This window comes from Sciurus carolinensis, chromosome 1, assembly GCF_902686445.1.
Source record: "Sciurus carolinensis chromosome 1, mSciCar1.2, whole genome shotgun sequence".
Taxonomy (NCBI): Eukaryota; Metazoa; Chordata; class Mammalia; order Rodentia; family Sciuridae; genus Sciurus; species Sciurus carolinensis.
This window is the reverse complement of record NC_062213.1, coordinates 31,740,291-31,756,263: the sequence shown is the minus strand read 5'-3', so window position 1 is coordinate 31,756,263 and position 15,973 is coordinate 31,740,291. Positions and strand designations below refer to the sequence as shown.

The 15,973-nt window shown below is 36.0% G+C and overlaps 1 protein-coding gene across 2 annotated transcripts in view; it reads right to left on the bottom strand.

Moving 5' to 3' along the window:
* Rspo2 (R-spondin 2) overlaps positions 1-15,973 on the bottom strand; it is a 131,066-nt gene that overhangs the window by 60,994 nt on the left and 54,099 nt on the right. For both annotated transcript variants that reach the window (XM_047565305.1, XM_047565295.1), the window contains exon 3: positions 1,114-1,302. In XM_047565305.1, the coding sequence (XP_047421261.1) occupies positions 1,114-1,302 (189 nt within the window). The remainder of the gene's footprint in view (positions 1-1,113; positions 1,303-15,973) is intronic.

The window sequence follows — 15,973 nt, the reverse complement described above, 5'->3', positions numbered from 1 at the left end:
CAGGACATTTTTCTTGTTGCTGTAATTTGAGACACAGAGGATATTTAGTGGGCAGTGACAAAAGACACTGTATATGTTCATTAATGTAATACAAATCCTATGAAACAGAATTGCTGTACCAAAATGCCAAATAGCATGGCAGGAGAGACTTGTTCCCCAAACACTTATTTTTAAATGTATGTAGTTCCTTTTATTAGATTTAATCACCCCTCCCCTAGTTCTGTCTCCTTCCAAAGTAATTGTCCTTGGATAAGGCCATCTTGGTTAATAGTCACATATACACCATGTTAATAGGAGAGAGAGATAAGAATTTAATGTTTACTGATATAGCACTTAACGTAGTAAATTATTTAATGCTTAGTCATTTGTCATTTCAATCCCTAGTCTTTTCCCCATCTCTTCCTTTCCTTAAAATCTGAGAAAGGACTGTTCCTTTGGTATTTCATTTAAAATTCTAATTTCTACTTAATTTAGAAGATCATTCTAGAAGTGATTTTTAGATTAAAAGATAAACAGCTGTACCTTTATTCCTATGTACAGAATAACACTTCTTAGCAACCATTTTTATAATGGTTCAACTTAGGACTCCAAATACTGAATATTTTATCACTAATGGTGCTTTACAGAAACCAAAAATGCTTTTATTTAGTTGCAGGTAAGACTAATGTAGGTATTATAAACTCAGATAAAAGGATAAAAAAGAGCTGTAGAAACTGTGGTCAATCAAAGAGAATGTCCCAGTATAAAATATGTAAATTTCTTTGTGGTGTGTGTGTTGGTGGGGGGGAGGTTTTGTGGTGTATTTTGATTTTGTCTTGTATATAAGCAAAGAGTATGTATTCCTCACAAAGATTAATCAGCATGTGTCTAAGAACCTCATGATGAAAAATACTCAGTTAAACTAAAGAAAAAGCATGTGACCCTATTATAGGCTTCTATACAAAATATAAAGAAAAGTGCCCTTATTCCCACCCTACTAATTTTTTCAAGTTTGAGTTTAGACTATTTCTCTAGCCCATTACAAATAGACATTATCTAGGTCAGTTTTCAGCTTAGCTTATCCTCCAAGTTGCATATTCAATTAAGTAGAATGGACAAAAGTTAAATACTCACTTGCACATCTGTTCATATCTGGGGCTCGGTGTCCATAGTACCCTGAGGGGCAGGAGTGTAGGCACTCTCCATACTGGCGCATTCCTTCTCTTCGAAGGAAGAAGAACAACTTCTGTTGACATCGGCTGCAACCATTGTCCTTTGAACAAGACAAACAACCCTTGCAAATGGGATTTGATACATAACTAGCTGTAAAAGAAAAACAAAACAAAAATAAAACATGTTTAAACATGAATATGCTCATGGATCTGGTCAGAATACCATGGTGAAAGAACAAAAGTCTTGTCTTTCTGCTCTATTCACATAGAGGCACTAAACAAAATACCACCACCACCCCCAGCAAAATAATTTTTAAAAGTTTAACACACAACCAGACTTGGTAACACAACCAGACTACAAAAGGAGTTGAGAGCCATTTGTCATGTCAGGCACTACAACCCTCACCCAACTGTCCAGAGAAATGGATTCCAACACAGGAATGAGGAGAGGAGAACAGGAGAGAACCCATGACGCATAGAAACCCTGTTATGGTTTGGATATGAAGTGTCCCCAAAAACTCACGTGTGAGACAATACAAGTAGTTTGGAGGAGAAACGATTGGGTTATAGCCTTAACCTAATCAGTAAATTAATCCCTGATGGGATTAACTGAGTGGTACGGGTGAAGTGTGGCTGGAGGATGTGGATCACTGGGGGCGTGGCTATGGGGTATATATTTGTATCTGGCAAGTGGAGATCTCTCCACTTTCTGATCATCATGTGAGTCGCATCCCTCGGCCTCATTTTTCTGCCATGTTGTTCTGCCTAACCTGGAGACCTGAGGAATAAAGCCAGTTGTCTACAGATTGAGAACTCTGAAACTGAGTCCCTAAATAACCTTTCCTCCTTTACCGTTGTTCTAGTTGGGTCCTTTAGTCACAGCAGTGAGAAAAGTTGATTAAAGCAAACCCTGAGCCTGCAAGACATCCAGGTCTGAGAGCCAAATTTTCACAATAGATAGGATCCCTAAATCAAGAAGGTCACATAAAAACTTGTCCAGATCCAGAAAAACCCACAAAGAGAAAAGAAAGAATACCCTCTAGAAATTTTCTATAATCCTAAAACCTGTGAGTTGCGTCATAGAAAAACTACCTTGTCATCAAATGAACCACATGAACAGGCAAACCTCTGTGAGGAAGTCCAGCTCTGCAAAAGGAAAATTCATACTCAAAGAACCTGATGAAACAGACATTTTAAGAAGAGACTTTTAAACTTATATCTAAGGATTATCTATAGAATATATAAAGGACTAAATACCACATGGAAAAAAGCAATATGCAAATTATATTGAATGAAAATTCTAAACCTAAAAAAGAAATTGTGCACAAGTTGAATGGTGGACTAGGAGATAGTTATATAACCAGAAAACAAAGCCTGCAGTCAAAAAAAAAAAAAGATAAAAATATCAAGCATGTAAGGCAAAAATGAAGTGTCAATACATAATCAGTAAGTGCTACAGAAATTTTTTTTCCTATATTTTCAAACATTTCTAGTATCTTAATTCAGTAAATCTACAGTTGCAGGAGGCAGGCTAGGGAACAAATTCAGATGGAAAAATCACCCCTTTAGAAGCGATTACTGGATATCCCTTTATATTCATGTGCATAATACAATATGTAATTTGCATTCTCATAAACGCAATCATACTGTAGATAGTAGGTCATAACTTGTTCAATTTCAGTCAAGCTATAATCATGTTTCCATAGCAATGATCCAGACCAATGTAACTTTCCTATTTCCTGCAAATGGCAGTTTTTCTACTGCCTCTACTTCCATCACCCCTACTTAATGACCTCCAAGACCACATTTTTGAAGACTGCAACCAGTTTCTTATCCCCAATTCAAGATCTCATTCTCGATTTCCAGTCCCTACAACTTCAATAGCTCAGGTTGCTTCAAGTTTCAACCTCTGCTAGTTCCTCACTCTTGTGACTTCCACTATTCTGCTCAAATCTCACACCCTTATTACTTCTCAGTTGTACAGTTGTGGAGTCTGAATCCATGCCCACCTGTCTCTTCACTCAGCATTCTATTGCGGAGGCAATTTTCCTGTATACTTCCTACACGTTACCCTGACTGGATAATTATTGACATATAAAGCACCTTCACCTCGCTCCCCCCACATAAGCCTATACTACCTACCATTTCCCAGCTGCCTTCTAAAGAAGTTTTATTCTGGTTTTGTTCTTGGTACCAGTTTGGGAAACTACCCGAAACTGGGATTTCGAGTTTCAAGAAAGGGAAAAATTGGAGAGGTTGGTAGGGTACAGAAAACTGGGGTAGAGCAATAGAAATGGAATGTTCAGAGGCACGAAGACTGCATAGCATGGTATGTAGAAAAGCAATATATAACTGTTTTATGAAAGAGATGTCCCTTAAATGAGAGCAGTCGGGAGACTACAGCAAAGTCAGTTGCTGGCCAGAGCTACATCAAAGCCACACTACAGAGCCCTCTGCAACATGTGAGAGGAGTTGCTGCTTACCTTCTGCTCTTGAACATAATTACAGATTTGAAAAAGCAGCATAAAGGTTATTCAAACCCCAGACCCAGCTTTGAAGTGAGAAGAGAACTTGAAAGGTTTACATAGAGCAGAATGGTTTAAGGAGAAGGTTCTGTGGCCCACAGTCATCACAAACTAAAGTTGAAGCTATACTTACTTTCAGTTTAAAGGTTAAGCCAAGAGCTTTGTATCACCATAAATCACACTCCATAGTAAGAAGTATAGAGCAAAGACAATTACAGAACCAAGGGAATCAACACAAATTAAAGGCTTTTTTGTTTTGTATTTATGTATCAGACATCAACTTTCATCTTGACCACAAGGATTTCAGAGTCAACAAATTGTGCCCTACATTTATTTTTAAAAAGGTATTCTTAAAACCATTAAAAGCATTGCTTTATGTACTTGAACCTTGACAGACTTAAACAATGAAAATGAATTAGGGAACACTTACCCGAGTCCATATCTTAGGTATCTTTATAACCCTACACAGGAGGAATTCTCCTAAAGCACATGTGAAGAGAGCCACACCCATCCTAAGTGCTCTCTCAGCCTCCTCCAATCTTCTTCAGTCATTTGTAAGACCACTCACTGCTGAGGGTCAAGAGCACAGTGATCTTTGCCCTTTGAATCTTCTTGTCCCAAATCTCATACTTTTCAGTTTAATTACCATTGTCCATCATCAGCTCCATGGCCCTCTCTCAATAACTTAGCAGCAATTCAACAAGAACCTCCTCTACAACGTGGTAACTACATGAATCTGTGCAAAACACAGGGAACACAGACATTTCAACATAACTATTTTATCAGGACCTTAATAAGTCTAATGGCTCTGTCCATTGCTGTGAGATTTAATTCAAATGTGCAGGTGAACAAACAGATATTAATTCCCGGCTTTGATGAGCATGTTTATTTGCTCTCTCTCTGTGAGCTTCAACTCTTCCAACCCTGAAGCCTGCTGAGATCCACAGCCTCATCCTTCCAACCAAAACACATTTCTAAATCTAGGCCCACCCGAAATTCTAAAGATGAAGTATATCACACAAAACACTAAAAATCCTGTGATAGACAGCGATTCTAGCACAAACACCCACATATCCCCTTGAAAAAAGGAACACACAAAAAGGATGCATGGATTTGAGAACAAAAACCATGAGGCAGAAACAAGGGAACACTACTACCTTTATCACTAAGAATTTTATCATGAGAGAATCAGAATTAGAACTCATTACTCTTATTTGATTTGTGCTCCCCTAAAATGCAAAGGAAGTTTGCCCTCTTTATGAATTTTAATATTTAAAGATTGACCCTTTTTAAGTCAGTCCAGTTATTTGCATTTTATCTCAGAGTATTTTATGTAGGTGTTGAATGGCCATCTGTTTCCAATATACACTTGACGCTTTCTAAAAGTGTTCTTCTATTGCTAGATTTAGAGCTTGCCAAGCAAGAAATCTAAATTCCTTCTAGGTGAAGGCATCCATTTCTGACAATGGTACACATTTCTGATTCTGAAAATAATGGAACTGAACAATGCACCATTGGCACTTTAGCCTCCCTTCATATTTGCTGGTTACATAGTGTTTTGAGTTCAACAAATTTTTAAAAATCAACAAATAGTATTCACTCTGATCAAACTTCTCATAAAATTGCTAATGTGTCTCTTCAAGAGGTTTTTTTTTTTTTTTTTTTTTTTTTTTTAAACAAACAACAAAAACCTTACCTACGGCACAAGTAACAAGGAACTTGTGTGCAGGATCCTATACAAATCAGGTCAAGGCCAGATCTTCCCCATAGAACTTGGCAACATTGGTATAAAAATCCTAAAATGTGTATGCTATTACACACAAACTCAATCAAGCAATCAAAGTCATGAGTTAATGAACCGCACAAGAATTGACTGAAATGAGAAATGCCTGTCTTAGGATACTTAGCTTAGTTTTTACATCATAAAACATGTGATCTGATTGTTAATATGAACACGTTTTAGTGCTAGCTGTCCATCATTATATCTTCATGCTCTCCATAGAAAATAAATGTTAAATTTCAAAATGTTAATAAAGCTTTAGAGATCAGTTTCTAAATGTCCATTATGGTTTTAGAGAAGCTAAATCAATGCAACATGAATTTAATATAGAAAGAAATTTTATCACAATAGTGAAAGGCAAATTTTGGGCCCCAAACTCCAAGATTTTAGAACCTTTAAAATGAAACCATATTTTCCTCAATCTCTTGTCATGAGTTATTTAATAGAGAACAATATTTTTAAATATTAGATTTATAAAGCTGTAATTTTCCAAAGAATAATTTTGGGAATTTCATGTTAATTGGTTATCTAGAAATGTTATTTGTAAGAACATTTTATCCATCTCCATCAATTAGGAATGAAAGAATTAATATATAATTATCTCTGGATGTTTTCTCTGGGAAAATAATATTTCCAAACATTAGCTCCAAAATATTCTTAATTATATGAGAATTAAAGGTTTTTAATCAGATCATTTTGCTTTTCCTACTAAAACATATCTTACTTCACAAAAACTCAAAATTATGAGAAACAGGAGAATTTTAAAATATGGAGAGAGTGTCATGGATCTATTTAAACCCATGAAGTGCTAATATATTCTCCCAAATGAAGAAAATTGCAAGCCCCAAATTACTTTCCAGTGCCAGCACCATTTGAGCCACAAACCTCATAGATTGGCACCTCAGAAGGACGTTTACAACCATGGTTAACTATTCCATTGTGTGGATTACTGCACAGGATATTTTTCTAGACAGCCCAGGGAACAAAGTCTTTATGAGGCATGTATCATGAATGCTTCAGAGTGACTTAACCAAGATGTCCTGGGAAGCTCAGGATACTCAATAACTACAGGTCATGGAAAGTTGATGAACCAAGTTAAGGCTGCAAAATAAATGGAGGAAGCCTTACATGCAGAACTCTGCAGACCTGTCCAGAACATACTAACACATTCTCCCACTGTAACAAGTTGCAATCAATAACATTCAGGACAATCGGCCAAACTGGAAGGGACTGAAAGGATTCAACAAAGCAAACCATCTCTGCCATTGTCAGAGCAATAAACGATACTAGTATGTTGTGGTCCAATAAATTTCACAAAGCAATGCCCCTTCAACATATTTCACCCAAAACATAAGCAGTTGAAGCAAATGTGGGCTGCATACATGGTGGTAAGGGCCACAGATTCCCAAGGAGCTTCTGATTGCACATCATTAATAGTGTAAAAAACACTGAGGTTTTTTTTTTTTTTTTTTTTTTTTTTTTTTAAATCAACACCCATCAGTTTCTGAATTTCTGGGTTCACAGAGAGACTCAAGGAAAGCTAAAATGATCACTTAGACATGCCAGTTTCATGCACTGATCAACTGAGAACCAATTAAATTCCAGCCTCTGCCAGAATGAGAAGATCAAGAACATAATAATTCAGAAGAAATAAGTGGGATTTAGAAATTATCCAGACACATATTTCCCAAGTAGTTGTCGATACCTCAAGTTAACTAAAAAGACAAGCTCCAGGGGCAAGGTAGCTATATATAAATCCCAACAAAAAAGGAAAACCATGAGCTCTCAATTCAGCACGCAGTTCCCCAAATGATAAAGCATTTCCTGTAATGAACACCCACTTGGGGAAGTCCTATTGTAAGAATTCTTCTTCTTTGCTCCCCACTCTCCAAATTATTTGATCCTTTCTTTTTTCCCCCTTTGGTGCTAGGGATCAAACCCAGCACCTTGCACATCTAGGCAAGCACTCCACCACTGAGCTACATCCCTGGCCCAGACATAAAATCTTGATGCCTATCCCTATGTTAAATGCTAATTCCCACAGGCAATGAAAAATGTACAATTAAGAATTGGAACACTTATCACAAAACTAAACTATTGAAGTGGGCAAAACATGCCACCAGAAACAAAAGCTTTTCAGCTGTCAACACTGGTAATGTTAATTATTGATGAAGCTGGAGAAATATATAGATGGTTGGGTACTGCTCATTTTTCCAGAGTTGGAATTTTTTGAAATAAAGAATCATATCCTACATTCTATAAAATAAGCCACCTGCTTGAATTCATGAGAGAAAAGAAATTACTCCACGAAATTGTTCTAATGCCAAAAGAAAAGTAAGCTTAAAGTTAGAGTACATGCAACCCCATAAACCATGGCTAGAACTGATGTGGAGTACAGATTCCTCATCCTTAAACTTGGCTTAAGCTTTCACAACAAATTTCTAAAAGACCCGTGGAAATGTTGACAGACTGCTGGTGCTAATGGTAACCCCAACATGATCAGAGCTAAATATATACATTTATGAAGATTGTGAAACCAACTCTCACATGGGTCCATGTTTATACAAGAAGATAATCCAATTATTTAAAGAGGAAAAAATAAACTGCTGACAGAGCCAGATTTTTGCTCCATAAAGTACTTAAATACTTGTTACACTAACATTATTTCAAAACAGTTTCCCATACTTCCTAAGTACCATAACATAGTGCCAAAGTGTCTGACTTCTATAACTGCCTGTTGGGGGGTGGAAATCTTCCTTCTGTACCTATCTACCTATCTAAAGACTGATTTTTTTTCTTGAAGGATTTAATTCAGGGGCACTTTACCACTGAGCAACATCCCCAGTCCTTTTTATTTTGTTTTGAGACAGGGTCTAACTAAGATGCTGAGGGTCTTGCTAAATTTCTGAGGCTGTCTCAAACTTATGATCCTCCTGCCTTAGCCTTCCCAGTTGCGGGAATTATAAGCATGTACCACCACATCAGGCTAGATCAAATTATTTCAAAGGGGAGAAACAGTTAGCATGGAGTCAATGCAATGCATATTCCCATCATGTACAAGTTGTTCAACTATCCCTCCTGTGCCACCTGCTTCCTGGAATACAAACTAGTTGCTAACTCCTGCTTACATCACTGTCTTAATTTTTTTGAAGCAATAAATGGAAAACAAACTGGATGGCTTATTTAGTGTCATAAACACAGACCACAAGAAGAATCAGTGTCATAACTAAGTAGATTAAAGACTCCATGTGTTTTAGATGTGGAAACTTTCACTGGTCTTACCGCTGTGTTTTAAAATTAAGAATGAACACTCCTGGTAGTTCCATTGTTCTAGGGAAAAAATTTCTTAAACAGAGATAATATTTTTTACTTGTCTTAATGGAAAACACACAAACACTGAAGATCAACAATCATCACACAATAATTACACACAAAAACACTATTATGCAAAAAAAAAAAGTGTAGGTCACTGTTGGTAAAAATCATGTTAACAAAAATCAGAATGACTTGCTACTACTTCTCCATACTTAAGTGATTTTGTTGTCAATTTTTAAAACCAATGGTGTGTATTCATTTATGAAAAGTTCATTTTGATGTGCTTTGTGGGTTTGCTAACATCATAGCAATCCATACCTAATACCCAGTTTGAAATTTATTGTTCCAAGAAGGTTCTGTCTCGTCAGAACAAGAAAAACTGAAAAAGAGGAGTATTAAAATGAAGGAACAAAATAAAACAAACATTAGGGAGCATGTTTTATAGGCCCAATGCTTTCACACTTTCTTAAAGTAATTCTTATTACTCATAATTTCCATCTATCAAGTGAATTAACAGATCAGAGTTTAAGAAACCTTTCCTTGCAATTTCAGTCCAGCTCTGACCTTTGACTTCAAGAGCCATGCTCTTTATTTCCCCACTAAGCAATATAAGTATAGGAGCTAAGGAGGAAATTCACTAAACCATGGTTAAAATTGTGAGTTTTTTTTAAAGTATGCCTTATCCTCATAATTTGCTTGCTACCCCTCTTCTGTTTTCAGTTACAGCAAAATACTCAGTTTATTTTAGCCACAAGGAGTACTATACTAATTTTTCCCTAAAAAACTAGAACTGTGTTAAGTCCTATAAACCAATACCATTAAGATGTCACCCACAAAAACCTCTTCGAAACAAAACTGCTGATACATCAAAAAGGAGAGCAGGGGTAAACTGAGTTACAGGTTTTCTCTGGCAGAAGTTAAAGAGAAATCTTCAGAATTGTAAATGGAAAGTCTTAAACTGCTTGGGCACATAGCAATAGGCCAGCACTTTTTAAATAGGGTTCCCTACTTGACAAGTTCAAAGAAAACAAAAATCACCCAAACCATGCAATTTCCTGCAAATGGGCCACTCTCCTAGTTGTCTTTGAAGACAGATCCTGTCCTGGCTAAGGGGCCTTTGAAGTAACAGAAAGCATACCTATGTAATTAGAAAGCCTCAGAACACCCTTCAAATCATCAAAACTGGACTTTAAAGATGCGCTTTACTGGGAAGTGTGGACTGAACAGATTTGGGAATGGATTTGCCACTGCTTGCGGATCATGATTCTCCTCTATTCCCTCCAATCCTTGAAAGCTAAAAGCCATCTGCATATACATTCATGGAAACCTGAACACAATTTGATTGCTCTCAAAATGTAGCTAAACTGCATGTGAATGTGTATACAGATAGATGTGTAGAGACAGACATGCATACATTTATAATGGGTGAGGTAGGCATGCACTTTTTTAATTATTTGAGTATAATTTGCACACACTGTGCCATCTCCAAAACTTTCAGTGTTCAGTATGTATCTCCCAAAACATTGTTTTACAAACATATTTGATATAATACTGTTTTTTTTCTAATCCATTGTCCCTTATTCAGTTATTTTCCTAGATTAGAATCTCATACAAGATGACACATTGCATTAGGTTTTCATCTCTTTAAATCTGTAATTTCAAAATCTCTAATTTTGAAACAGGTCCTCTTGCATGAGTTTTGCATTTTTTAAAAAGTTATTTGCAACATGTCTATTTGATGTGCCCTCATGATTGGTCATGTCTTTTTGGTGTAATGTATGAAGTGATACTACAGCCTTTTCTGTGTCCTGCTGTATGGCATATGATGAATTTGGTGGCACTGTTAGTGATACCAACTTTGATCACTTTAACGTGTGTCTGCTAGGTTTTGTGCGTTATAGAATTAATCTTTATTTTTTCCTCTGAAAGTATTTTGTGAGGAACTATAGTAAAATTGTTTAAAAAAAAATCCTCTTTTAATTTCCCCACCCAAGTTTTAGCATTCATTGATAATTCTTGCCTAAATCAATCATTACTGTGATGATTGTTGGTGATTTAACATTAAAAAAAATGTCTATTAGCAGGATTTCCAGTGTTAGGAAGTTTTTCCTTCTCCCCTATTTTTATGCTTGTCTCTATTCGTAAAGACTTGTGGATTTCATTCAATAGAGTAAAATCTTTTACTGTATTTAATATTACTATTATCCTAGATTTATTCAGAAAGAACCTTCAAGGTGCTGTGGTTTTTAAACCATTCCCCATACACACTACCAAGTGCTTTAGGGTGAAGAGAAAGTGGGTCTGGAAGAGAAAGGAGGAATTTATCAGTTGGACTAGAACTCCCAGCCAGAAGGAACAGCATGTGCATAAACATATAGCTTTATGCACAGGATTGGGGAACTTAGGGAGAAAAAGTTTAGCATGTCTGATAAATGGTCAATAACACAAACCAAGATGTATCTTACAGATTTTTCAGATAACTAGCAAAAACAAAAGGAGTTGTTAACTTTTTAGTTGTAGATGGACATAGTACTTTTTTTTTTAAATGAAAATGTTTATAGTGTTCATAGTACTCAAGTCTAAGAAAGAAAACAACTCAATAGAAGTAGTTCAATTGTAGCCAGACCAATCAAAAAGTTGAGAAGCCACAAATTACTAATACAAAAAAAGAAATAGATAACTTAAATGGTCTTATACCTACTGAAAAAAATTGGATTTGTAGTTAAAAACCTCTTCATAAAAACTCAAGGCCAAGGTGCTTTACTGAGGAACAGTATTTTTTTTTTAATGTGGTGCTGCAGATTGAACCCAGTGCTTCACACCTGCTAGGTAAGCACTCTACCACTGAGTCACAACCCCAGTCCAAGTTGTCAACTTTGACACAAAGAATGGTCAATACAGAAACTATAGTATTTCCATGGGCTTTTAAGAATCAAATATAGAGTTGGACATAGTGGTTCACAGCTATAATCCCTGAGGCTCTGGAGACTGAGGCAGGAGGACTGCAAGTTCAAGGCCAGCCTAAACAACTTAGTGATACCATGTTGAAAAATAAAAATAAAAAAGGCTGTGGATGTGGTTCAGTGGTTGAGCACCCCTGGATTCAATTCCTGGTACCAAAAAAAAAAAAAAATTAAATATAGAAATACAGAAACCATAACCCTAGAAACACACCCCAGATAATAGGAACATTTCACTTGAAAGTTTAAGAAAACAAATTTGGATTTAAGGCCAAAATTTCTCAGTTCCAGTAGGAATTAGGTTATTTACAAAATAAGAAACTATTTACATAATCCCAAATAACAATATGATGCTCTAGAGAATTCCATATAGTTCCATAGGAAGTTCACAACTGAATTCAAACATTCTAAGCAGCATATACAAAAGAATATGTGCAGGAGCAAATAATCTCAAAGAAAATGTGAAAGAAGCTGAAGTTTCCTATTTTACAAATTATTTCTACAGTACATTTAACAAAAATAAAAGTTTAAACCCAACTAAGACACAACATATTATAAGAAATAGAAAAATTCGTTTATGTAGTGATTAAATATCTCTGACATACAAAGAGAAAAATCAAGAGCCTAATGAGTTACATCTTTATAGATTTTTTTTAAATATTGAGAAATTTATTCCTGAAAAACATGAAAGGAATTCAAAGAAGGAAGATGAATAAATATCTAATTTTTCAATATATCAGGAAAAGTGAACTTTGCTAACTCAAACTCTAGAAGAGGCCTTAGGTTTTACACCAGGGTTGTAAGCACTGATAATTTAAAATAATTGTGAAACACCAAATCTGGTGTTTATAAGTCATTAAGAATAGATTGTATCAAAATTAATCTCATTATTTAAAACAATTTCCCCTGGTTTGTCTCCTTCTATATATTAATATCTATATATGTCTACCTATATGCACCCAGATCTAGAGATAAAAATACATGTTTTAGTAAATTATTCAAAATTAAGTTGTAGACATCACAATATTCACCCTATTCTTCAAGCATCTGAGAATGAGGATATTGTTTTACATCACCACAATGTCATTGTAAGACCTCAGAAATTTAACACAGATAAAATAATGTTATATTGGTGTCTATATTCTTATGTCCTCAGTTGTCCCAAAAATATGATTTTCTGCCTATCCAGAAACTAATTAAGGACCACACATTGCTTTGGGTTCCTTTCTTTAATCTCCTCTTTCTTTAATCTCCTCTACTATTTATCTTGACATTGAGATGTTTTAAGTTCAGGCCAGTTGTCTTGTAGAGGGTCCTTTAATATGCATTTGAACGACTGTGGTCACATAATGATGGCAAAATGGTGAATCTCCGTAACAAAATATCTTCATTGAGACAAGGATCAAGACCATCCTCACAAAACTGGGTAAAAGTTTACCAGGAAAAAAATATATCACCCAAGAACTTACCTATTTGTAACAAAGGGAGAAGTTGCCTTTACAGTGGAGAGATTTGGCCAAAGCCACATTAACAAGTGATCAACCTTATCAAAAAAAATCAGACAAATTGCATCAAGTGCCTCTCAATGTAATGCAGTGGAGCTGCACATCTGCAGAGAAGTCTGGCCAACACACACCTTCCTGCAATTACTTTGTAATCACCAAGTCTTCCATTTTCAGAGAAGCAGAAATTGACATTGTAGAAACTTGTTTCCTTGTCTTTGTCTCATTTTTACTTGTACACTGAGAATAACGCATTTTAAAAAGAAATGGAGCAAGAGGGGGAAAGACAGTAAATAGAGATCGCAGGTTTCTGCTCAGTGGAAGAGAAGATCAATAGGGTGACATTCATAGGCAGACATGTTTGCACACACATGTGCATACATACACACGCACCCATATGAGTAAAGTAAAAGGGGAAAAAATCAGTTGCTTCCTGGGAATATCAGTTCATCATGATACATAAGCATTTCTAGGACTACTACATATGGTCATGCACTACACAGCTCTATTTTGTCTATAGTGTACTTTTTTCCTCTAGAAATATTTTTAATAGAAAATTCAGATTTCTTGCTTTTTTTCCTCAAATAGAAGGCATGCCTAACATTCCTGCTTAATAACCATTGACCAGAGCTGAGTAGCAGCTGTTCCCATGTGAGAGTTCATCTATTTAATGCAGACTTCATCACTGTTGACTATCTTGTGGCCTTCCTCACTCAGAAGCAAGTGCCTTGGCCTCTGATAATCACCCTCCACAAAGGGGACAAGACACCCAAGTTCACACTGTCAAAGACAACCTTTAAATGACATCCAGCTCATTCACTGGGAGGCTTGATCTTCTCACAAACCACTGCAAACTTTCCCACTATGAATTATTCATCATGAGATGATGATTTTTTAACTGTAGTCTAGTACAGTTGGCATAAAAGTAATAAATATTAGCTCATAAGTAATATTAAAAAACAAAATGAGATTCACATTTTATAAAAACATGTAAATGTACCCTAATAGCTGTATCATATGAATATGCTATATATGGTGGTTTGCACATTTTCAAGCCTATGTCCATAGAGTAACCAAAAGGGGTTTCCTCAAAGGCTGTGTGACAAAGTCATAAACTGAAGGGAAAAAAAGGTAAATTTAATGAAAACAACAAACTTCTTTGTGGCAAAGTCCATAATAATCAAAGAGGCCAACTGGGAAAGATTATTACAACATATAAAGGGCAATTTTTTTTGTACAAAGAACACTTGCAAATCAATAAGAAGAAATATGCCTCTGGAAAAGACATGAAAATATATTCAATCTCACTAGTGACAAACGAAATGCAAATCAAAATAAGTCACACCCCCCCTGTAGTAAGATTAGAAGGTTGATTTTTAAAATATTGATAAGCATTTAAGAAATGAGTGTCTCACATACTGCTCCTGGTGATATTAACTGGAATCTTATAACATTTGGAAATATTGAAGTTCTCCTTTGACCCAGTAATGTCACCTCTAGGAATCTACAAGAATTAGTTGGATAAGTGAAAAAGTACATGTATTTTACATCATTGCACTTATTTTAATAGTTAAGATGGTAAACAGCTTAGGTGTCCATCAATAAAATACTGAACTATTAGGTATACAATGTTGACTAAAAAGATTCATTAATTATACATAGCAGTATAATATGTATAACAGGCTCTCTATACAGAATGTATGTAGAACAGGAACAGATTATAAAATAATGTATCATCTATTTTCTATTATTAACAAAATCATACACATTATGTGTGACAGAATAATATTTTGGAATATTAGCCTTCAGCTTTCTTTTCCCCTCAAATATACAAGTAGAATTCACTGGCTCAAGGGGAGGATTTCTCAAAGAAATACAAAAGCTCAAATTGAGTTTCCAAACAATTTCAAACTCCTGGAACAAGCAAAAATTTGTTCTTTCCTTTAACTTTATTGCATTAGAAGGCACTTAGTTTTGAGTATCAAAGATCAGAAATGCAGAAGACTCAAAAAAACAATGTTGTACATAAGCATAGAAAGTTATAATCTATCAGACCCAGTTACCTACTGAACAAGATCAAGACCCCAGGAACTGGGGAGAGGACAGAGAATGTTGAGTTTAGGTTGAAAGTGTCTGTACCAAGGAACATGTGCCCTAACTGTAAGGGAAGGACAGAAGGAAGGATAAGCCATATTGTGCCTTCATGTGTTTGGGAACCTGAGACCAGAAGGTATCTTTGAAAGCAGTGATAGCATCTGGGGGTGCTCCTGAACCCTGCGTGGCTAGAGTGACATCTGAGGAGATATGGTAGCTAGATAGTCTGTGCAGAGGACCTGAAATATCCTCTAACGCCCAAAATCACAGAGAAGGCTATCTGAACTATCTTACACCCCAAGAAGATCAGAGAAGGGGCTCAGAGACAGGAAAGAGTGGGGATGGCCTCACAATCAGGACAGAAATAGCTTGGACAAAGGAACAGAGCCCTCAAGAATGCACGGGGTACGATGCCCGCTAGATATGGAAGCGTACAGATAAGCAACGATACACACAGAAGCAGAACACAGCATGGGGATGGTAAATCAATAAGATGGCTTTTCCTCCACTGAGGAGCTTGAGGCAATTCTCAATGAGCAGGTCCGAGGAGGGATGAAATGGGAAAAACAATGGACAGAATACATGAATTTTCCAGAATTAAATTTCTACGAAGGTAAGAACCTCAAGACAGAAACTAAGCTTAAGT